At 42.2% G+C, this 25,772-nt stretch overlaps 1 protein-coding gene across 1 annotated transcript in view; it reads right to left on the bottom strand.

Annotated features, from left to right (window-relative positions):
- Positions 1-303: 303 nt before the first annotated feature.
- The window catches only part of pard6a (par-6 family cell polarity regulator alpha), a 47,045-nt gene continuing 21,576 nt past the window's right edge, over positions 304-25,772 (bottom strand). The window contains exons 3-6 of the mRNA XM_074678191.1: positions 7,345-7,634; positions 6,916-7,041; positions 4,123-4,322; positions 304-4,036 (exon numbers count right to left, since the gene is read on the bottom strand). Of these exons, the coding sequence (XP_074534292.1) occupies positions 3,727-4,036; positions 4,123-4,322; positions 6,916-7,041; positions 7,345-7,634 (926 nt within the window). The 3' untranslated portion in view covers positions 304-3,726. The remainder of the gene's footprint in view (positions 4,037-4,122; positions 4,323-6,915; positions 7,042-7,344; positions 7,635-25,772) is intronic.

The raw sequence follows: 25,772 nt of genomic DNA, 5'->3' as shown, positions 1-25,772 counted from the left end.
TGGCTGACTTTTGGACCTGATCTTCTGCTGTAGGTAACAGGTCGCAGCTTGAAAATAACTACAGACTACCTCTTTAACCCCTTCCTTCACATCAGGGGTATTTCCATCACACTGAGGCTGGGGTCAGGGGCTTCTTTCACAAACTGTAGCTGGATTAGCTCAAAACAATCAGTTCTGAGAATTGACCTGGACAGGAGCTCACTAATGACACAGCTCCCCCTGCTGTTGTCAGGAGTGTAACACTTTGGGACGGTTCAACACATACACAGACTGAAGAGCTAAAGATTTATAGAACAGTTCTTTATTTCTGATAAATGTTCAGCTATAACATAAGGCTGGAATCATCCGTGTTTATAGAGACCGTTAGTGAAGACATCTTTATGTTGTTCACCAATCAGCTGATCATGTTTGTAAACAACAGTGTGACATCGATCCAGTTTGACACTCAGAGAGAAAATGACACAGAGAGAGGAACGTAAACAACCTGACTGTAAGGCAGTACCCCCAGAGCTCTCTCACACACACATTTACACACACACACACACACACACACACACACACACACACACACACACACACACACACACACACACACACACACACACACACACACACAGGATTATGTAACCCAGAAAAAGTAAAACAGTCCATGAGCCTCTGTTTCCCATAATTCAATGCTCACAGACCTGACAGTTTGTGTCTTCTCTGCGTGCTTGTAGACTCTTGAGTTTTATTTTAAAACTGATGAAATAATCATCCTGTACCATCCTCCATCCAACTGAGCAGCTGAAATCAGTGTGAAGTCAAGATGTCACAGACACACAGACACAGAGACACACACACACACGCACACACACACACACACACACACACACACACACACACACACACACACACACACACACACACTGTTGATTTCATGTTTTTCTGACATCATTGGAGAACTGACCACCATTTTTCACCCTATCTCTCTCGTCCTGCACATTTCAAAAACCCATTTATAAAATCTGATTAATCATGATCGATTATTAAAAATCTCAATAATTACAAGAAAATTTAGCAAAGCAAAGTTTAAAAAAGGAAAGTATTGCAAATCTCATGAAATCTTTTAGTCTGTCTCTGTTTGTCTGCATTATACAGAGACTGAATCATTCCTGTGAAAACCAAAGACGGTCTGTCTGCTGTGACGCCGTGTTCGCAGCACAGAGTGCAGACAGGCTCAGTGTGGGTTCATATGAAGCAGAGGCTTCTACAAGGTGTGTTCTGATTCTGAAAGGAGACTCTGAGGGCGAGGGGAAAGGGTTTTCATGTGTGAGACGGTTTCATAAAGTGTGTTCATCTTACAGAGATTTACCGTCAGAGCCAAGGATGTCTGTGTCTCTGACAGAGGACATTAGGATGTCCTGTTCTGTGTCTGCATGTATAACCAGGCTGTGTGAAATACTTGATGCTGATAGGTCAAAACCATGTTACAGTGTTAATGAATTCTCTTGCAAAAGTGATGTGGAGCAACATCCTGTCCTGTAATCCAGACAACAACAGTGGACACTTTGCAAGGTCCTGCTCACCTTGTCAGGATTCTAATTTGCATGATCATCCACCTTTTCATCATTAACCCTGAAAAAAATACGCGATCACTAGGAGCTGGACCTGGTTTTTGGTTCAGGAATACTCCTTCATCAATCTGTTACCACTGGACAGCACAGAGTGATCAGTCTGAATTCAGTCCCAGAACCAACTCACAAACACTGGACAAAAGTTCTGATCATTGGTTTATAAAGAGATAGTAACACGGAAAGAAAGTTGCAGCCATAGATCCATTTGGGATCTGCCTCTGATCATGGTTTGTGGACTGTCCAGAAAGAAAGTCCTGTATCCCTCTTTAGCCCCGTTCCACCAAGCGGTCTGGTATGGATCAATACAGTTTGTACAAACAGGATCAGTAAAACCTGATCCTGTTAATGTTTCCACAGCCAACCATGCCCTTCTTGGTAGGCTGAGTGTAAGCCAAATACCAATGGCTGCATCAGCTACGCAATGGCCTGACGACACAGCAGCATGACTTAGGCTATGTCCACACATAGCTGGGTATTTGGGAAACCCCAATTATTTTTATACGTTTACGCCAGTCATCCACACGTAATCGCAGCTTTACATCACTCAGTACTATGCTTTCTGAAAACTCTGGCCAAAGTAAAGATTTTGTAAAACTCTGGTTTCATGTAGATACCAGTAAACAGAATTTCAGTTCTCAAATGTCAAACGTGAATAACCGGGGCTCATTCTGATTGGCTGGCACAGGGTTTTTATCTGAAAAACGCTGCCAGATATGGGTTTGGCAAGCCGCACTTAATCTGTGGATTTGATCACTGCATGTGGACAAAAGTATTTTTAAAACAAATGAGGGGTGGTAGTTTTGTATGAAAATGTCTGGCTTCGAGTATACAAGGCCACAGTGTACCCCACTAATAAATCCAACGAAGAAGAAAAACGCGACACAGTAACCAAAGAGCAGAATGAAAGACATCCAGCAGTTCGTCTTATTTGTGATTGGCATGTGTCTCTTTGTTACAAAGAACAATCAAGCTTTGTTTCAGGGAATACTGTGTGCCGCCAGTAGAAATTCAGCAGCCACTGTCACACAGGAAGTGAGCATTCTTTCCACCAATCAACAGACTGCAGTGTTTCTAGCTCCACCTCCTGGGGTTGGATCAGTATGCCTGGCACCCCAACAGAGGGTTACAAAAAGTGGGACGGCAAAGGTTGGCAATTTGGGGACCCGTCCTGCGATAGGTCAATCGAAAACGCCACACAATGCATGCTGTACTGAGACAAACCAAACAGAACCGCTTAGTGGAAACAGGGCTTTAGACTTTTAGTTTATAAAGAGATAGTAACAGAGAGTTGCAGCTATGGGTTCATTTTGGGGTCTGCCTCTGATCACGGTTTGTGGACTGTGAAGAAAGTGAGTCCTGTGTCCCTCTTTGACTGCCGACTGCATCAGAAGCCCTTAAAACCACAACAGGAAACACAAAAGAGGATATGTCTTTGTTAGAAGAGTTTTAAGATGCACTGTTGGTTTTGAGAGTTTTGTGGAGCAAGAAGGACTGAGGGTGCTTTTTTAACCAGTGTGATGATTCAGCAAAGTTCCTGCTTCTAACAGGATGTTACCAAACCGTGTGTGTACAGGTGAGACAGGTGTGACAATAAAACGCTTTTAGCACATGGTTGTTCTTTGATTATAAACATCACCATCTGAAGTGTCTGCAACAAACCGCTGCACTCTGCGTCATACAGATCCAAACTGACAGCCTGTCCTCCCCCCACCCACACACACTCACACCTGTGCACCTGCACTCTGCACTGAACACATAACACGTCACAGACAGTCAAGTCAGGTCCAGTCAGACTGAGTCAGGCTGCGACACCACAAACAGTCACATCCAGCTTCATCAGCTTTTCAAAGAACAGGTGACGACAGATGATGACCCACACCTGGTGAACACCTGACGGCACCTTTGATCTGTTCTCATGGTGGTTAGAAACCTATACAGTTCACCTCTGACAGGTGTGACACACCTGTGTACAGTTTGTGTTTTAGACACTGTGGATCCTGGAGGAGCTGGGAATTTAGGCTCCGCCTACATGAAGAACAAACAGACATGTATAGTTGCCATGGTTACAGTTCTGTGCAGTTGTAACATTCCGTGGTCAGCAATGTCGTGGTTACAGCGTGATGATGTTGCCGTCCTCTCTCATGCTCTCCTGACTGCCCCCCGATGTGGGGGCGGGGTTTCCGTTGTGGTTGGAGCTGTCGACCAGGGATGCTCCCACACTGTTGGGCAGCGAGACGCTCTGTGGGAGGGGCCTAACAGCAGCTAAGTTGAGTGACCTGCTGACAGAGGAGTCTCTGTTGAGGTTGATGCTGTGGCTGTTGGTTAGTGGCTGAGGGTCAAAGGGCGTCAGGCAGTCGTTCTCCAGGATTATGTCACCTTCATCGTCATCATCATCACTGTCACCCTCGGCGATGCTGTTACTGGGGTAACAAGAAGAGACAGATTACAGCATCTACTGAAACTGTGAAACAAAAACTATAACCCACTTCCTGTCTGTACGTCTTACCTTGCAGTGATGGGGTTGCTCTGGGAGGCGGGGCTTGGTGAGTCATGTGACAGAGCGGATCCTGCAGACCCAGCTGAGCCCACAGAGCCAGAGTTCCCCATTGAGGTCTTACTCCCACGATGCACCACGTTGTTCCTCTGATTGGCTGGTTTCACTGTCACAATGAGGTTGTGGCTGTTGGCTACCATCATGTCTGTCACCTGGAAGAAAAAACATACTCAGATGCAAGAGCTACTGTAACCAAGCATAGAGGCAGTCACATGACTCATTCACATTAACCCCCTCTGCTCAGAACTTAAGGTGCTTTTCAACCAAAGGTACCAGGAAAGATCAGTTCCAGGAACTACATAGTTAATGTTGTCTGTCTCTCCACAAAGGCCTAAAGTCTTAAACTGGACCAGTTAACGAAGATAAAACCATAAATAAGGGGTGTCGAACTCAATTTCACTGAGGGCCGCATCAGCATCATGGTTGCTCTCAAAGGGCCAGATGTAACTGTATGACAGTGTGAAATGTCTCTAAATGTAACTAAATGTAATGTTAAATAAATACAGCTACTGCTTCAAAAATGCTCCCTATGAAAAGACTTTGTAGCGTGGGAAATTTCTTAAGCCATAATAAAGCTAGCTTTCACTGCTGTGTTGTTTTTGGTTGGGGCTTTCCTGAACTTTTAAATCTTGCTCTATTTATTGTTCTTCTTGAAGGCTCACTTTGGCGTAGTAAGTTCTGTGTTTGGCATCAAAATGTCGACATAGATTGTACTCTTTGACAACCACTGCGGCCTCAAAACACAAAAGACCTACCTGTTTTTTGCCCTGAGGCTTAAACATATATTGGCCTTCCCATCTTTTCTGAAACAGCCTTCATCTGCATCAACTTTTCTCTTCCTGGACGTTTTGGGATCATTGCTTTTTTTCTTAATTCCACTAGTTCATAAAGTGGCACTGATGTGAAAATGCTGCAATCCTAGTGGCAGATGCCATCACATCACGCTGAACGTAACCGGTAGGTATTATGGGAAACATAGTTTATGGTCAATGTACCTCTTGACTTATCTATTCTGAGATGATCAGACCTTTTAAGCTCCTCGCGGGACACATAAATTGACGTGACAGGCCACATTTGGCCTTGAGATTGACACATGTGCTATTATTATTTATACATTATTAAATGTGACTAGAGCTTGACATTAAGACCTGCCAACCTGCCAAATGAGGGTGAATTTCAACAGTGGTGGGTTACTGTGCCACGACCACTAGCCACTTTGGCATGTTGAATTGTTTAATTGTAATTTCTTAAACAGCATCTGATATACTAAAGCAACGGTGTTTGTTCATTGGTCCATTTGTGAAGTCTCATTTAAGCTCACAGTAGAGCAGGGGGAGAAGGACGCAGAGGAGCACAGGTGGAGAAGAGAAAGTGAAACTTTAGTATGGTCATACATCTGAGGAGCTGTAGGAAAACATTCAAACCTTCTAATATAAAAATACTTCTTTATCAAAGTTATATGTAATGAGTTTTGATGATGCATTTTTTTGACTAACAGTCCAGAAAACATGGTTCTTACTTTATTACTGAAAAATGACTGTGGTAAATATTTTTTAAGCAGAAAGTACCTCTTGCTAGTTTTTTTTTTAGTTTGGATTTTATATTTTCAACAATTCATCTGTATGCCTTTACCACTTTCATTCTATGCAATAAAAGACTCCCCCTTTTCTGACTTTGTCTTAATAAACTGCATGTTTTCAAATTACAGGAGATCAACTTTAGACACAACCTGATCAGAGCTTAATACCTGATAATGACCTGAGGCATTCAACATTTATGCAGTCTTGTTTTAAATGTGAACAGGGGTCATTTTTATTATGTACGTTTTAAATCTAGTTCAAGTGAGCCTTGAATGTCATAGTTGGCTTTAATCATATTAAACATAATGATCCAACAACAAAATTGTGGCAAGTGAAAATGCTGAGTGGCTAGTAACTCTGGGAAACCACTAGCCACAGTGGCTGGTGAGCAAAAAGGTTCATGTCAAACCCTGTGTGTGACTCTACAGTTAGGCTGTTAGCATGGAGGATATTCAGTTTGTGCTTGTTTTGGTCATTGCAGATTGTACATACACTGGAAAGGTGATAAGCATTGGCCATTTCAAAAAGCCTGAAATGCTTGACTTAAGTCAAGAGGTCAGATTTTTTAAGAGCCCTGGCAGAGATTGACCAGTGTTTCATTTTAAGGAGCAGCCTTTTACCAGGACACTTTCAGTGGGATACAGCCTCCTCAAACAGCATTAGATCATCATTAACACTTGTCTGGTGAAGGCACTTTGACAAGTAAATACATGAAATAAAACTAGGATGCATTCCTGATGACTTCTTTCATGTTTTAAGATCTGTTGTAAACTGGATGAAGGTCTCCAGTTTGCAGGGTCACCCTTTAAACTGGAACACCGAGAGCTGACAGAGACACATTCACACTATCAGGCTTAAAGAAGACCAATGTTTAGGAGGTACTAAGCCAAGTACCACCTCCAGAGCAGGAACTTTTCCAAGGCAAGATTCATTACTCAGGAACAAAGTGTAGACTCTCTATTGGAAACGCACAGAGTTTGCCAAGGGATTCCTAGTTCCTGAGAAAAGTTCTTGGTGTTGAATAGCACCTTGAGAGAGCCAAAAGCCTAAACAGGTGTGTATTCACTTCTCTCATGCTCCAGCTGTTCTGTTTTAGATGGATGAGGTTTCTAATGAAGGTAATCAACAATAGAGTAGTTACAGAAGAGTCAGACTGTGTGTTTACCTGATCTAGAGATTTTCCTGCCACATCGATCCCGTTGACCTCCAAGATCTCATCGTTGACTCCTAGAAGCCCTGTGCTCTCTGCCAGCCCGCCGCGCACCAGGCGAGAGATGAAGACACCTGGCACCTGCAGAGGAGACAGTCAGTGTGACATGTTCAGGAGGGGTTATCCTACTCTTTCAGGAAATGCTCTGACTAGCTGTGATTTTTCTCTTTCATTCCTGTGATGTATTCTCAGTTTTACAGCTGTAAGACTTTTCACTGCTGCTCCAATTGGGCAGAGTGCTGTCACCATGTTTAACACTGAACAACAGTATCAAAATGTATATCAAACAGCGACAACATCTTAAAGACAAGTCTTCATTTATCTGTCTTCTGATCTCAGAGGTGACCCAGAGCAGAGTCAGCTCACAGGAAGTATTTTGCTCACCTTCTCCACGCCCTGTGGTGTCACCCTCACGCTCACCCCATCTCTGATGTAGAAGCCCAGCGGTTTGTGGGTGCCGTGTTTGTGGAGTCTGACCCGCCGGTGCGTCTCGGGTAAGATGTCCACATCAATAATGGAGGAGATTTGTCTGAAGTTCTGCGGCATGCCGATCACCGGCAGGCCCGGTTTGTTCTTAGAGTGGGTGGAGCCTGAGCCTGTGGGCCGCAGGCCTGTTAAGCCCAGCCTCTTACGCCTCTGCAGGGAGTTGGTGCCGAAAACGACTGGCTCATCCTCTGAAAGAATACACACAGAGTGAGGACACTGGTCATTCATCTGTCTGCTTTGCAAAAATCAAAATGACACATCAACACAAACAGCAACCTCTGGGGAGATATGAAGAGCAGGAGTTAGCCCAATCAGAGGCAGAGCTCAGCTGATTGACAGCCAGGCACCCTATGTGTGTTAGCGTGGAGACTCAAAGCATGTCCCACTTCCAATATGGCTCCTGTCAGCTGTTTTACACTGGCTAACCAGGCCCAAGCACGCTACAATGACATAGATATTGATCAACACTGATCATATTCAGAATGGCTGCACATTAAAAAGCAAAGGACACAAACAAGCTGCAGGAAACAGAGCGGCTACACTGAAATCCAAGGTGCAGCGAGTACCGAAACAAAACAGTTGAAGACACACACAACCAGAAAACAACAGCAAGCAGAGAAATGCTGCATGTTCAGCCTTAGACAAAGTGCTCTATGCCAGTGGGGGGCGCTCTAAGATACAGCTCATGAAAAAGAGAGACAAACAGAGAAAGTGCCAACTTAGCAACACTGTGGCTAAATTCAGCAACTTTTCAGCCCTCTCTAGGACTTTTTTTCAAAATAACAACTAGTGCCAAATCCAAGGGCTTTTCTGGAGTTTAGTAAGTACTGATCTTCAGCACCCGCTGCTTCTCTGCGCTGAGAGTTCTCTGCTGTGGGCTCCTACAAAGTCAAAACAGTCATAGACGGACAAGTCCTCCTGCTTGCTGCAGCCAGAGCAGGCGACTGAATGCCAATGAATCAGGCATATGCTTGACAACGACTACATGCAAATGTCTTATTATGCAAATATGTCACTGAAGCTGTAGGACAGAGGAATCACGTCATGAGCTTAGACTATGTGGTCGTGGGAGAAACAGAAAGTGTTCAAAGGTAGAGTCTGCAGAAATTTTCCTAAAACATAAAATGATAACTTTTACAGGAATAATCCTGCTCAATCACCTCTGCGGCTCTATACGTGTTTGTCAGTGTCTGTGTCTGCCTTAACCCCCTCCTCCATCTGGATGTTAATGTTCTGGTTGTATCAGGATGTTTCTGGGCCGGGAAGAGTTATGGTTACATCAGACAATCAGCACACCTACTACACAAGTCACTTTGCGTATTCATTAGCGTGTTCATTAGCGAGTGGAGGAAGCTGATCAGAGCAGCTATGACAGTGGGCGTGGCACGGAGGAAACACGACAAGCAAAATGAAACAAAACGCTCAACAGATAAAGCTTTTTCCTAAACGAGGGGGAAGCTTGGCTCGACTTCCACTCGCTTTCGGAACTTGGTGAGCAGCATGGGACAAAGAGTGATGTAAGTTGGCTTTCTGCTAACCAGGTATGTGTCAGATACCTGTGATTAGCTTGTGCTAACATGCCAAGTCAGGTGCACGGCTGTGCAGTCTCTCCCACATAGAAACATGATGCTACGGGTGGTTGCTGGGCTAGTGAGTGTGTTCATGTAGTCATGGTCAGAGACAGTAGGTGTGTGCTGCTGCTGGCACTGAGTCAAGAAGGAGAGGCCCACTTTGAATGTTGTGTTTACTAAGAAGTAACAAAATTTCCCTCAGAACCTTGCTTTTAAAACCAACGTAAATATGTGAACAACTATATATGACCTTCTTTCTGCCATTCTTTGTTGTTTTTATGTCGCAATATCAACCCTCCTCCTTTATCCAGGCTTAGGCCTGGCAAAAGTGACCGCAAAGAGACAAATATATGGGCGATTCATATGCATGCAGTCACCTGCTCTGGCTGCAGGCTGCATTTGATGCATGTATCATTATGCACATCGTTTCTGCTGCAGCATGCAGCATGTTTGGCCCTTGTCGACCACACCACACAATTTGCTCCACACGATTCATTAAACAGTTTATGATTCAACCACAAAAACAAGCGAGCACAGGATGGTCACGGTTCCTGATGAAATCTTAGACATAATCTCAGTTTTGACTCTGTAAAAACTGTATCCTGTAGTTTAACGATGGTACTGCTGTTGTACTGGTTACTGTTGTGGTCAACAGCCAAACAGTTTACATTAGATGATACAGATGCAGAAAAAAAACAGATGTAGATGGAGATGCAATGGAGATGCACTTCCAATCAAAAAGGCTGAAGAAACAACTCTGAACAACAACTTTAACAACACACACACTGCAACACAACCACATAGGCCTGTCACGATAACAAATTTTGCTAGACGATAACTTTCCAAAATATTATTGCCGATAAACAATATTATTGTCAATATTATTTTGATTTTTTTTTACATTTTTTCACTGATGTAATTTTGATAAATGGGATAATAAAGTGAGTACACCGTATCGAAAGCAAGAAACTTTCATTTCTTAAGAGTATTTAACTGTAATTAAAAGGTCAGGATCTTTTAAATCAAATAAATTAAACAAAAAATACAATAAATTTAACAAACAAGAAAGAGAAAAAAAAAGAAAATGAAATGGACTCTGTTTTAGAAAAAAATACATGTCAATGAAAATAATTAATACTAATCAAAAACAATAAAACATAGACCCTGTCTCTAAAAACTTTAGCCTAAATAAAAGGGAGTTTATACAGTTCCTGAAATGTTTGTAACATGTACTTTTTCCCAGTCAATCCGTACTGTCTGTCAAACATTTTGAACATTTCTGGCTTTTAACCGTATTGAAGGGCTGCATTTCTTTGGTAATGTAGCTGTCTTTGAGCGCCCACCATTTAGCGCTTTTATTTCTATTTACTTTGCAGACCAAAAGCCTCAGTAAGAGCGGATTGTCAAAGAACAAGGCTCCGCTGCACCTCCCCTTCTTCTTCTTCGTCGCCACTATTTTCAAACAAATGTGACATATCAGCTGGTTGGTGTTCATGAGCTCACACTTTGTTCATTCTGATAAAAAAACAAAATATTCCCACACTGGGACTGTGGCAGGCGGCTTAAGAACCGTATCTTTCGTGCCATCACTCATATTAGCGTGTGTTTCCTCCTTACCCCTCAGGACGCTCGCTTCAGCTCTCTTCGTGTGTACGCGCGAGCAGCCCCGTCTTCACCCCAAAGATCGCATTTTTGACAGATGCTCACTTCGCTATAAATCCGCTAAATCCGCTATAGAACCTATGCACCCCGATGTTAGGAAAGATAGACGTAGTGAGCCATCTTCTCATTCAGCCTCTTTGGTGGAAAGAGAGGAGGAAAACAAACATGCATGCACATGTCAGTTTATCGAGGCTGGCAAACTTACCGAGGACGTTTTTATTTATCATTCAGTTAATTGATTTATTGATTATCGTGACAGGCCTACAACTACGTGAAGTATGAGCACTCAGTGGGACAGTTTGTCAATGATGTGATTGTTTTTCTATAGTTATATCATGAAAAAAAGTAATCATTGATTTGAGAATTCATCAAAGGATAACATTAAAGTAACATTAGCAGTAACAGTGAACAATACAACACAGGAAACAAGAGGATCTAACAGTCTAATACTTTCAGTACGCTACAACCTTCATTGAAAACAGTGTACTGATGAATCTATGTGTGTGTGAGAGAGAGAGAGTGCTTCCTCACAGGCTAAACTCTCTAATCTAATCAGGTGGAACGGTCCGTCTGAATATTTGTCTTCCTCAGTGTTTGGACGAATATTCAGACATTTCAGTCCAAAAATATTATTCTGTGTTTCACGTTTCATATCATCACTCAAACTGTACGAGCAAGTGAACCAGATCAGTGTTTTCATTCAGACGTTCACATCATTTTCTCATTTCACACCGGCCAAGAGCACATACCCCTGTGTTTCTTTTGTTTGTTTATCTGATGAAGTCAGCTGACTGCAGCGCCTCACTGATATTCTCAAAGATAACCAGAAAGACACGGGTGCAGGAATGTTTTCAAAGTCTTATTTATCAATGATTCGGTCTTCTTCCACACAAAAAACCTTCACAGGAGGTCACTTCAACTACTCATACTGGACCATCATTCTAACTGATGACATTTTAACTCCACACACAGTAAAAAGACTTGACCCTTTCATGCACAGTGGTCACTAAGGTGGAGAGATGACCTACAGATACTGATCACTGGGCAGTTTCAGTCACCCATACACTGCCATCCACTGGTTGGATGTTGTAAGTGTACCAGAGTTCTGCTTTAGGGAGTATTCTCCATCCATCCATCCATCCATCAATCCATCCATCCATCTGTCCATCCATCCATCCATCCATCCATCCATCCATCCATCCATCCATCCATCTGTCCATCCATCCATCTGTCCATCCATCTTTCACCGCTAATACGGGTCACAGGGGCAGCAGTGCCATCAGCAAAGACCAGCGGCCCTGTTCCCCCGCCACTTCCACCAGCTCCTCTGAAGGGATACCGAGGCCTTCCCAGGCCAGCACAGAGATGTAATCTCTGCACCATGTCCTGGGTCTGCCCAGGAGTCTCCTCCCACCTGGACATGCCCGGAACACCTCCCCAGGGAGGCGTCCAGGAGGCATCCTCACCAGCTGTCCGAACCACCTCATCTGGCTTCCCTTGATGCAGCGGCTCTACTCTGTGCCTCCCCTGTATGTCCGAGCTCTGAACCCTATCCCCATGGAAAAAGCTCATTTCAGTCGCTTGTGTTGGAGATCTTGTTCCTTTAGTCACTACCCACAGCTCGTGGTCATAGGTGAGGAATGTAGATTGACCAATCAATTGAGAGCTTTACCTTCTGGCTCAACCATCTCTTCACCATAATAGACCGGTAAAGCATTCGCATCACTACCAATGCCACCCCGATCAGTCTGTGAGTCGCTCACTTCTTATTCCACACACTAAGAACAAGACCCTGAGATACCACTTAGGGCAAAAACCCTTCCCTGGCCTGGAGTGGTCAGTCCACTCTTTACCGACTAAGAGCCATGGCCTCAGATTTAGAGGTGCTGCTCTTCATCCTGGCTGCTTCACAGTGGGCTGAGGCCGAGGTGGTATTCTGCTTCCTCATATTTTAAACATGCAAATAAATTAATAGAGGCTGGGTGATCAGACTTTTCTTGTGCAGATTTTTAAACCTCTACATATGGTTCATTTCTACAAATTGTAGAAATCTCTGATCGAACTGATTGAAACACCCTGTTTAAAAAGTAGCACTTGCTGAAATGATGAGATCACCAATGTCTGCCCCTAGCTCCGCCCAAACAGGCCTCTAGAAGGCTGGCCACCAGAGGGAAGGGAGTCTGTGGAGCGGGGAGAGACAGCAGCAGCAAAGCATTTCTGACCGAGGCTGAAATAAGGGTCTAATAATCTAAAACTCCATGGTGAGAAAAAGAGGGATTTCTTTGAGCTGTAAATCATGTGAACTACTGTGCGGGCACCAGCGGGACTCTGGGAAAACTAAAAACTGAAAACTGAATCAGGCTGCAGCTTCATGAAGCCTCCTGACTGCTCACAGATCACCTTTACAGGACGTCCCAGATTCTTCAAACTGTTGTGTTGGACGGAGCTGTGGAGGGTCAGGCTCTGTGGAATCTGGTGCAGATTAAACGCTGCCTGATTTAATCTGAGCCTATAATCCCGTGTTGTTGTTCAGCTGCAGCTCGTGCTTCTTTTTGTCTCTTTCTCTGAGGATTACGATCATCAGGAACAAAAGGAGAGCCGGCTCTGAAGGCTTCTTTAAACACTGCTGCAGTGTGTCACACAGGCAGGAGGATCAGGGTCAGATTGAAAGGTTTAAAGGGTTATACTCTTCCCTCTGAGACGGGGATTTAATCCACTGATCTCTGACTCTGCATGCTTACCTCCTACACTCACTTATAAAGTCGAGTTTATAGCATGTTTTTGCATTTTACTGTTTAATTTAAGTCAAGATCACAAGTCAATCCCACAAACAGAGTCAAGCAGCATGTTTTTCTGTCTCCTGATTGGCTGGTGATTCATCAGGACAGGGACTTCCTATCGCTTTCTATCACTTTGTTTGTCTGTTCTTATCACAGTTTTGTGGTCATGGTTTTCGGTTTGGTTCAGTGTACATTGTTGTTGTTTGTAAAACCCTAGATTACCATATATCCTAATAATCCACTACCAACAGATTATTCTAAATCAGTTATGTCATGTATAGTCATGAAAAAGCTGAAAGAATGAGGCTGTTTCCCATTTCAAACATCATTAAAGCTGAGTGAAACATTGCTAGTTTTAACATGCCAACTCCTTGGTAAGGAAAGTCTTATTGTCTGTCCCAGAAGTCACTGCCATGGCCACGCCCAACAAAGTTATAAAAATTCAAGTATGACTATTGATCTTCAATGTGTCTCGTATACACAAGCCAAGTTTGGAGTTGATGTGAGAAAAAACCTCAAAAGTCACTAAGTGAAGCTGCTGTCTAATTTGCAGAATAATCCATTTACATGTAACTGTCATGGGCTCTGTAGGAGAGAAATAAGGTGGGAGAGACAGGTTAAACACAACATCATGAATATGTTTAGAACTACAAATTAACGTTCTTCTGTCCATTCTTGTTTTTTATGTCTAATATTAACCCTCCTCCTTCATCTGGGCTGGGGAAGGCAGAAGTGACCATAACGAAACACACTTGCATGATTTTATCTGCTGCGAGTGACGAGGACTGTCTGTCTGTCTTTTGAATAGGGAAGGGACTCACACACTGAACATTGAGATCAAAACACTCTTTAACCTCAGATTCTCCAAACCCCAGAAAAGTAGCAAGAGTTGTCGTCTTTAAAAAACTCCCAGAGGAGTCTGAAAACTCATTAAATGTAGGGACAAAGTCTCTACAAAGTTGTTAACACTGTCACGTTTTTATCCTCCACTTTATTGCCGCCATCATCAGAGCTCACACTGAATGTAAAGAGCTCCCAGACAGCAGAATAACACATCCCCACAGGTACACCCTCTAACTCTGTCTTCTCTGCTCGTCATGTAAACAACACACACACCTCCACACAAAGTGTCCTGCTGTACTCCTCCACCTCAAGTTACACATGTGTATGATTGGAGCTACATACTCGCTTCAACCTGAGCTGTAAAATGGAGAAAAAGAAAAACACAAACTGAACAAAGCACACATGTCCTGAACCGAGTTAGGACAACCAAACGGTTTGGATTTTTTTCATAAACCGTTCCATCCCTAGAATTCACAGCCTGGTACAAAAAATATCTCCTGTCTGAATCTCTTATTCCTCTATGGGCACTCACTGTACAGGGGTAGATTTTTTTTTGTTAGAAGACATTAAGATCGAAAGTTCCTCCAGTCAGAGGCACAGCTCAGCTCACGTGACTGGTGGGCGCCCTGTAGCCACTTCCAATATGGCCGTGCCTGCGGATTTGATTCAAAACTCAGAGTGAGAAACAGACGGGTGATGTCAGGGAGACCACATCCATTCATTAAACAGGGATGGGAACAAGAACTTAAAGAGCTTGGCGTTGACCACATGATTTGAGTAGTATTTTTTTACTGGCACACCTATGCAAGCACTATTTGTGGTGACATAACTTAAACATACACCCTGAGCCCAGGGCTGCTCCTCAACTCAAAACATCCACAACCCACTCCCTGCTGTCCTTACTCCTTTCTGCACTTTACTTCACACTACTTAGCACCTGGTTGTTGTTCTCCAGCACTCAGGACTTTAAATTTCTTATCTTTTAGGGTTTAATTAGCATTTCAATATTTTAGTATCTCAGTTTTATAGTATTTTATTATCTGTTTTAAATTTTTTATCTTCTTGAAATTAGGATCGAGAACAGTAGATTTTGAAATTTAATGTGCATTTGGTCTGCCTGTTTGTGCTGTCTGTTCTTATCTTTGTTGACAGCACTATGCGCCTTAACTGGATAAATAAAGTTTTTAAAATTCAATTCAATACACGTGTGGCCCAGCTTTTGTCTTCACCAGCACACCGAGCCAGATTTCAGTGAAAACAACTGTTTTACAGCAGCTACGGCAACTGTCTAGGAACATGTTATTACACTAAAAGCAAAACAAAAACAGAACTGCCTGCTACATCTGAGGCAAAAAGCAAAAAGCTGAACCAACCACTGCAACAAGGACTGTAGCCTCTGTACACTGAGTGCATATCTACATACCCAGGTCCCTGGCACCAAAACAAACGTGTAATGCTCTGCTCTGATTGGCTGATATCAGGTCATGTGACTGACTCAGGCAGATGTTTTGATAAATGAACCCTCCTGATTGACCATCATTCACACAGTCTGAGAAAACAGCCAGGAACCTGCTCACACAGCAAGAAAACAGGGCCAGGTGTGTGTGAGTGTGTAAGGGTGTGTGTGCGTCCAATAAAGAGCAGCACACACAAACCTGTCTGCTGTTTCTTGTGTTGCTATGAACCCTGAGCCAAACAAAACCACCTGACTCTTCTGACCTATTAGCTCCCTCTGCAGCCTCTGCACACTATTTGAATAAAGTGTGTGTGTGTGCGTGTGTGAAGGTGAAGCTGCTTTAAAGCTGCAGTGTTCAGTCCTAACAGCAGGTGATCATGAAGCTCTACATCAGGGCTTCTCGAAGTCTTTCATACCATGGACCCCTTTCAGGTTGGACATTTTTCCAGAGACCCCTCATTATCCCAACAATAATTACCATAGTATTAATGCTACTTAATGGTGTACTATGTAGTATTTTGCAGCCATAGAGTTAGGCTGCATTTATTCTTTTAAAGTAATTAATTTTTTAAACTTTGAGAAAGTGTTGACTCTGGGGCAGTGGTGTGCACAGAGGGGGGCGGGGAAGGTGGTCAACCCCTACATGGCCCAATTGTTAAAAAACTGTGCACGCCACGCCACTGCACCAAAGTGTTATTATGTTTTGAGGTTTTGTTTCTATCATTGCGTACTATGTGGTGATAATGTCACAATCACATGAGAGTTGATCTCATGGGACAAAAAAGGCAGGAGTTTTGGAAAAAGTAGCTGATTTTTTTTGGTGTAAGAGATCCCAGTTTGTTGATATGCTTTTTCCCTGCTATACAACACTTTTAACATTCTTTTTGATTAATACAAATAATAATATCATGCCAGGTCTGAAAACACTCTAAACTATCAGCAGGACTCCTGATGTTGCCTGTAAACAGCTACAGAGTTGATCCCACCTCAAAGCACAGCTCAGCACGGTCACCCTGGACCAAACACAGACAGGTCCTCACATCTCCGCACGTGGATCAACGGGTGTCACACACACAAACACATATACTCATAAATAATGACACTCAAATTAAGATCTCAGGCCTTTATTTAGAGAGAGGAGAAAAAGAAAGTAGCGCAGACAGCCTCTCTGCTGGAGACAAATACCTGACCTGCTGCATTCCTTACACCACATTCTTTCTCTCTCTCTCTCTCTCTCTCTCTCTCTCTCTCTGTGTGTGTGTTAGAATATTAGGTCATTCTCTGAGAAGTGGTATCGATCCTCAGAGAGAGCAGCATTAATGAGACAACACACACATCCTAAAAACTTAAATGTCCACTCATTCACTGCCTGTGTATTAAGCGTGTGTGTGTGTGTGTGTGTGTGAGAGTGTGAGTGCGTGTGTGTGTGTGTGTGTGTGTGTGTGTGTGTGTGTGTGTGTGTGTGTGTGTGTGTGTGTGTATGTGGTGCGAGACAATGAGAAAGAGAGGAGTGTGTGTGTAACTGTCTATGTATTTGTGTGTGTATTTCCTGACAAACAAAACCTCAGCAGGAAGGACCAGACTGAGGCCTGAAGGTACAGACACTGCTAAGCCCCCTCTGAAAACACACACACATACACACACACACACACACACACACACACACACACACACACAAACACACACACACACACACACACACACACACACACACACACACACACACACACACACACACACACACACACACACACACACACACACACACACACACACACACACACACTGGATGTAACAGACAGATGTCTGGTCTGTCTCCGTCTTTCTAATAGGAACTAACTGTGTCATTTAATGCAGTGTTGAAGCCAAAATCTGATGGAGATTTTAATCCTGTGTGGGCCTACAGTCTCATTATAAACTCCTGACATGAAATACTTCACAGTCTGATCCTGGAGAACACCGTCCAACTCAGGTGTCCTCCAGACAAAGCATACCCTGCACAACAGCAGCAGCAGCATAGAAGAGCTTTAAAGCAAGGTGATCAGTCTCAGTCTGTTGCTCTCTGAGTGTTCACAGCACGACACACTGGGTAAAAAGAGGCTGAGATACAGCAGTTTATGTTCACTTTCAATTCAGGATGGATACCTTTTACATTTGAAGCAATACAGTACCAATTCCTGGTATCTGGCAATAGGTATCAGTACTCAACAGTACCAATTTTCAGTACTTTGGAGTGTCTGTGGTAAAAAATACAACTTTGTTTAATAATTAAATCTCAGAGTTTTTCAATTTAACATATTGATTTCTCATTAACTAAACTTGCAACGCTGTGTTCATGTCCAGCATGGAAAATTGCCTACTCTTCCACTCCCTCACAGTCACAAGGATGCGTTTAGGTACTGAAACATGGTACCATTTGATTTGACATGAATCAGTACTCAGTACTACAGACAGTATTCAGTTGGTACCAATCAGGGGCGTATTTAGTTGTTTGGGGGCCCAAGGCAAACCCAGTCAATGGGGCCCTCCATGTCCTTGTAACTCATCTTCCTCAGAGCTAGACTGGCCTTCCCTGGGTCCACTGTCTCTTTCCCAGAATCAAGGCATGAGACAGAGCTAATCTTGAACATGGTAACTTAACGCAACTAAATGCATTTCCTCAAGTTCTGTACTTTAGTTTGATTTTGAAAAAAGTGAATACATCATTTAGTCCACTTTGTCCTGGATTTGAAATCTTTATGGTCAATTGACAGCTTATTTGTCCCACAGTGGGGAATTTACAGAGTAACTGGAAAAAAAAAGAAAGTATGAAGTGAAAAACATTACGATATGTAAATAATGAAAAAAATAATTGTAAAGAAAAAACATGTACATATCAAGCACAATATAAAACTGGAAAAAAATCTTCTTAAAGAGGTGATATTTACAGTTACCATACTTTTTGGTACTATTATTTTAAAGTTAATGTATTTTTATTTGACCCCCTGTCCAGTGAGTTGTGTATCCAAAAAAGAGATTTTGTACAATAATGTTTATCACCAACTCAAAAAGTTTGATTTTGAGAAATTGTCCTGTTTCCTGGGCTAGATAAAGTCCTTAAAATCCTAAAAGTCTTATATGTTTATCTCAGATCTCAGAGCAACATAGTTTTTATTTCCAACTTGGTTGAAAATAAGAAAAAATGGGGGAAAAAAAGTGTTTTTAAATGCTTTCAATTGAAGATAACTTCATAAATCAGTTTTTAAGAGATGCTTTGGGGGCCCCTGGGAATCTTGGGGCCCCAGGCAACTGCCTGTGTTTGCCTAATTGTAGCTACACCGCTGGGACCAATAAAATAACCTAGTTTGGTACCCATCCTTACCTTCAAAGAAAGCCCATGTTAATGATACTGGATTAGAACAAACATCCCTCTGATGGCCTCTATCTACCAGAGTTCAGTATTGGCTGTAAAGCACCTGTAACTGTCACTGTTGTATTTTCACTGTTTCCGTCTGCGCCACGTCTTGGTTGAACTTTTTCTGTCTGAGTCTCAGTTTTACTGTATCTGTCTCCACGAAGCCTAAATTTTACCATTATGTTTCCACTGAGCCTTGTTGTCATTACAAGTGTTTGTTGTCCATCAGTTTGTTTCTTTCGTATAAAGTTGCACTGGAGTGGGACTGATGTTCTCTAACAAGTTTCCACATGACATCTTAAAACAGAACACCTCAGACTTTGGTTACAATGGGTAAATCCCAGAACCTTAAATTGCAGTCTCCTCTCCCGTTTCCTTTCCTGTCCCTCCTGTCTCTCCTCTGCCTCCTCTGCCTCCTCTGTCTCCTCCACAGAAACAGAAGTACTTCCTACTTTCTGAGCCTCCATACTGAGCTGTGTCTCAAAGAGTTAACTGCGCTCTGAGGAGATAGGAGACTGTTTTCTTTTCTGTTTCTTTGAACTCTGCTCTGACCCGCCGGGGACTAAAGGTGAGAATTAGCCTTATGGTTAATTCTGGCATATTAACATAAAAGCTGTGCTGAAACATTGACAAATATGGTCTATCCCTCTAAAATGTGTGAATAAATTAATAAATCAATTTTAAAAAAGCACAGATCATTGTTTATGATCATATTCATAAGCTGGTATTATCATGGTCATCATGTTACAAACTGTCTTTGTCTTTGACTGACCCATATCTGCACCACTCATTAACTGGTGTGAGTGTGTGTGTGAGCGTGTGTGTGTGTGTGTGTGTGTGTGTGTGTGTGTGTGTGTGTGTGTGTGTGTGTGTGTGTAACAGTGACCTCACTCTGCAGAGCCCACCATCTGGAGCTCAGTGTTCCTCCATATGGCTGAGCAGTCTGCAGGTTTACACGGTCTCCTCTTACAGAGGGAACCAGGCTGCCTGCTGGGAGGGTGTGGTATTAACCCTTAAATTACATCAATCCACGCAGGGGAGGGTTAACTCTTGCTGTGCCACCTACTTAGGAGCACTGCCAGGACATAAAACATCACTGAAGCAGACGGGGATGTTTGTTTGATCCATAAAACTGGACTTCTATGAGAGGTCTGAAACTTATCAAAAATAACAAACAACAAAAAAACCCCCACATTTTTCTGTTTAGGAATAAAAATAAATAACTGTAATTTGTCAATAAAAATGATAATGTGCTTAAATTATTGATTTATTTTTGTTAAACGATAAATTTGAGAATTTGCGGATAAAAACAATGATAATACTTAAGCATTAATATTTTATTTTATTTAACTAAATAACAAGGACATAGAAAGTGTTTTGATATTCAGCTATGTTCATTTAGAGCAGTGGTTTTAAAGTGTGTGGATGCAGTCAGAGTATATTAAGCACTCTGCACGGTGGGTTCAGATAAGAAGGTGTCAAAGCAGGCTGCTACTGCAAATACGTATACGAGAAAATGTGCATGTGGTCTCTGCAGCATGTGCGTGTGTGTGTGTGTGTGGGTGTGGGTGGGTGGGCAGCAGAGAATAACATATAGAGCAGGGCAGTCTGTCTGAAACGTATGCCATGTTAAGCAGCTCTGCACCTTCTGTACACAGCACAGCTTGCTGCTCTTATTTTAGCTGCTGATAGCACTGACCTGTTTATAGAACGTGTTTGAAATAACAGCTCCAATACCTCAGGATCAAAGCCTGACTGGGATCTATGTTCCTACCTGTCCTCAGTTGATGTGCAGCTCTGAGAAATGTGCACACTGACAGGAACTGCTCTTGGTGAGGGCTGCAGGAGGAGCAGTAATCTGACACTCTACAGCTTCCCTCTGGGCTCCTCAACCACAGCTCAAAGTCTGAGAGCTTCCTGTTAGTGCAACAGTTTGAGGATGAGGCTGCATGTAAGACTCTTACTGATGAACAGCATACTGTGAGCATCTGTATTCCCATCTCTTTCACATTTGCTATGTGTGTGTGTGTGTGTGTGTGTGTGTGTGTGTGTGTTATTTCTATTTCTAGTCTTCAGAGGGAGGATCTGCACACCTGGTGCTCAGCTGCATTAGAGCCACCTTCTCCCTGCAGAGCTGAAGCTGAGCTCGGTCTGCCTCTCTGTACCCACCATCCAGGTCTGTTACAGACAACCGGTTAAAAATGATTCTGAATGCAGAAATGTTGATTCAAGCCACTTTAAAATACACTCATGCCTGAAGTGCCAATACTTAGTTCTTTCATAAAATCAACAAAATCAGCAGTCGATAGGAAAGTCTCCTCAAATGGTTTTCCATGCTAAGCTAAGCGATGAGAAATAGTGTAACCTCCTTCCATTGCCTGGTTTTCAACCGTACAGAAAGTTTTTTTTTTTTTTTTTTTTTTAATTTAAGTTTTTGTTCAATGCAAAATTAAAATATGTTTTGCAGCTAGACAAAGTTACATTCAATTTTCAGAAAAAAGGGAAAACAGTTAAACAAGTATGACTTGTTATTTTCAGATCATTGTTATACAGTGTGATAGAAATTTAAAAAAAAAAGAAATTGAAAGCGATTTAAAAGAAAAAAAAGTAAATAAATGAAAAGCAAATTTTGTATAAAAAATTAGAAAGTCAGGGGTAGTAACGTAATAAGAAATTTTCATTTACATTTACATGCATGTCTATGCCCCTTCCCACACAAAAAGAAAGAATGAAAGAGTGCAAACAAGTCCAAACCAAATATGTGTAGACATATATCCAAGTTTCTGGTTATCATCAAGTATAATGCAAACTGGGGAATTAAATTATAATTTTGGTTAGGAAAAATGAATAAAAAGTAAAACTAAATAAATATGATAAAATAAAATAAAATAAAGTTTTGAATGTGTTACTCTGGTTTGCATACTTGGCTAACACTGTTTGATGTCCTAACAACACAATTTCACAGCAAAGGGTGCATATCGCTCAATCTCTGTCAGTCTCTGTCAGTCTCTGTCGACCCTGTCAGTCTCTGGCAGTCTCTGGCAGTAAATCCATACTCCCTTGTCCAACTATGTTGGAAAGAGTGACTGGAACTTGGTTTGTTTGCCTTGATAACACTAAACGGATGCGACCGTGAGCCAACAGACTGACCTCTGAAGAGATTAGTGGTGACGCACTCGCAGGACACATTTGCACACTTGTACCGTTATGATTCAAATTTATTACTTAACGCTATTTGATACATTTTTATATGTGAACACTTATATGAGCTCAGTTTCTTGTGAAGTTTATAATAGAATACAACACAACAGTTTTTTTTATTTTTTTTATTTTGACCTCTGCCTCATTGTAATTGTTCTCTGCGTGCCGACATAAATAGCCTCAGGTGCCAGCTATGGCACCGTGCCTTGGGTTGCCTACCCCTGGTGTAGTAGGATCAGTGTTAAAAATAACGTAGTCAATAACATGAAAATAACAGCATTCCTAACAATTGAAATGGTTTACTTATTTCTAAAAGCTGTTATTTGACCTGGCTGACTCAGCCAGGCACAGGACAGGAGCTCTAAATGATCAGGTCTTTTTGAGTCCTACCCTCTGATATCGTTGTGCCTGCATTAGTGAGTTTGTTAAGCAACAATAACTAATGCGCTGTGATCTTACTTTAATCCTAAAATCTTCATAAAGGAAACAGTCCACCCTGCGTTTGGTGACATTACCCTGCTCCCTGCATTATCCACTGTCCTTTCTCTTAATATGGACAAAGAACATTACTATAACTTGAGAATAAAAAGTTTAACCACTGCACAAACACATGGACTTTATTCAGACTCGTGCTCCTGCAGGACACATGCTGCAGACAACCCTGGCTCCTGCTAAAGAGTACAGAGATTCTTAAACTCAGAGTCAGCCCTCTGACTGTTTATTCTCAACATGTCCAGCTAAAAGCCCTGACTGAGCTTCTTATTTCCAGAACACCACATCATTTATACACACAGGTGAGCACACTCTTCTCTCTTTGTATGCAACCAACGGTAAGAGAGGAGAATCACTTATTACTTCCTCTCCTCTCATCTCCTCTGATCTCCTTTCCTCTCATTTCATCTCCTCTCCTCTCCTCTCCTCTCCTCTCCTCTCCTCTCCTCTCCTCTCCTCTCCTCTCCTCTCCTCTCCTCTCCTCTCCTCTGCTTTCTTCTCCACTGCTCTGCTCTGCTCTGCTTTGCTCTCCTCTCCTCTGCTCTGCTCTCCTCTCTCAGAGTGAGCAGACTGCCTCAGCACCAAACCCAGCTTCACTGTGATCTTAATCTCAAAGTGAGATTCAACTATGGATGCACCGATTCAACTTTTATGGTCCTGATACTGATACCCATACCTTGGCTTTGGTTATGGATCAATACTGATCCTGGTCCGATACCAGTGTTTAATAATAACCTGCATGCTCTCCTGTAAGATAAGACTGTTAATGTTTTAAGTAAAAGACAAAAATTAATACATATGGAATGACTGAAATTAATATTTCAAAATGTTAAACAGCAGTTTGGTCAAAAAATGCTTCATAATTTACAGAAATGACAGATGAGTTACTGTGACTCCAGCTTGTCTGTTTTAGAAATACACACACACATACACACACACACACACACACACACACACACACACACACACAGACACACACACACACACACACAGACACACAGACACACACACACACACACACACACACACACACACACACACACACACACACACACACACACACACCTCTTTGTCGTCCGTGCATCTCTTGGTTTAAATATTTAATGCCCTCCTCCCCTGCTTTTCTGGTACACAGATATTTTCATCCACCTCTCTGAACATCTGTCCCCAAGAGGACACCTTACAGAAGAACATTTACAGACAGGTGAGTGTGTGTGTGTGTGTGTGTGTGTGTGTGTGTGTGTGTGTGTGTGTGTGTGTGTGTGTGTGTGTGTGTGTGTGTGTGTGTGTGTCTGTGTGTGTGTGTGTGTGTGTGTGTGTGTGTGTGTGTTATTTCTTAAAGTAATTTCAGTGACACCCTCCAGTAGAGAGGAAATAAACCCTAGTCTTCGTCCTCTCTCTGAGACCGTATATGGAGTGGACAGTGTGGCTTCACCTTTAATCATTGTATTGTTTTGGAGCCAAAGTACCCTGTCACAGGTGCCACCATTTTGCAACCAGAGTCTATGCAGTAGAGCTTAGGGGTGTGCCATATCATACCATCTACGATATGTTTTGACAATGTCAATTTGCCATTTTGCAATATCTACTGTGCAGAGGTGCAATGACATATGTGTGCACAGCAAAACACATTAAATGCACAATCTGCAGGAGAACTGTTACAGTGAAGGGTGGCAACACCACAAACATGTTCCACCACCTAAAGCTGAAACACACAGTCAAATACAACCAGGCTATGAAGACACATGAGGAGGACGTGAAAGCTACGTTATCGTCCGTGGTATTTTTTGCCTCCACGACAGATGTATCGTCTAGCCGAATGTCCAAACCCTGTATCAGTATTACCCTTAATTCACACATAAAGCGTAATGCTTGCTCTGTCATATAGAGTTATGAAGGTTTTCACTTTTCCTCCTCCAAAACGTCAGATTTCCTCTGGATCTGACCTACTTACTATGTTTTCAAGCTTGTGTAGTAGTAGTTAATGACTGGAAAAGTGGCTTCCATACTGTGTGTGCATTAAAAAACGCTGTAATTCAGAAGCAGCAACCACTAATAATAACTTGTTCATTTTTTTTCCCAATATCGTCATAAATATCATTACCATAAATTTCCTTAGAATATTGTGATAATATTTGGAGGCTATATCGCCCACCCCAAGTAGAGACTCTGAGTGGAGCCAGATGACATTTTTTTTTTCTTTGGAGAGTTGAATCTTTTCTTGGCTCTCCCTCCCAACATATTATACAGTCCCCCAAAAAATACACAAGAGCATAAGCTGTCGGTAATCATGAGATCAGTCCCTTTTTTAACCTCTGATAACTAATGAAAAGAAAACTTTTCAGAAAAAGGGGACTGGAACAGAACACAGCCCAACCTCCATGGCTTCAAACGTCATTTTTCCTGCAAGTGCAGTTTTTTCAGTTTGTACATGCAATTCAGAGTTCCTAATTGGGGATCTTAGTAAATCAGACCCTTTAGACTTTTCAGTGTTGTTGACAGAGACAAACTGTTATATGTTTCTGACATGAGCGTTGGCATTCTGCTTTAAAACCAAAGACATACAGATGTATGCCAACCACTAGCATATATCTGCAATTTACCATATACATTAGCATTAAGCTAGCGCTTTGTTTCTATATGTTTTTTGGTCCAATAGGACAGTGGTTCTCAAACTTCTTTCAGTCATGAAAGAAGTTTGGTTGGAAAAAAAAGATGCAAAACACAGCGCTGTACTATCCTTGTGTACTGTACATAATAATTAGTTTATAAACTTAAACTTCTATTGAATTCAAACATTGACTGAATAAATGGTATTAAAGGAATTTTGCTTGGTTGCTTAATTTTAGAAAATACACTTTGAATCATGCACAGCCCCTGAAGTGCCCTCATGCAGCTCATGTAAAAACCACTGCATTGGGAGTTGT

This window comes from Halichoeres trimaculatus, unplaced genomic scaffold, assembly GCF_033239565.1.
Source record: "Halichoeres trimaculatus isolate MK-OKI-2021-1 unplaced genomic scaffold, fHalTri1.1 fHalTri1_scaffold_10, whole genome shotgun sequence".
In the NCBI taxonomy this organism is placed as follows: domain Eukaryota; kingdom Metazoa; phylum Chordata; class Actinopteri; order Labriformes; family Labridae; genus Halichoeres; species Halichoeres trimaculatus.
This window is presented reverse-complemented; position numbering and strand designations above follow the sequence as displayed.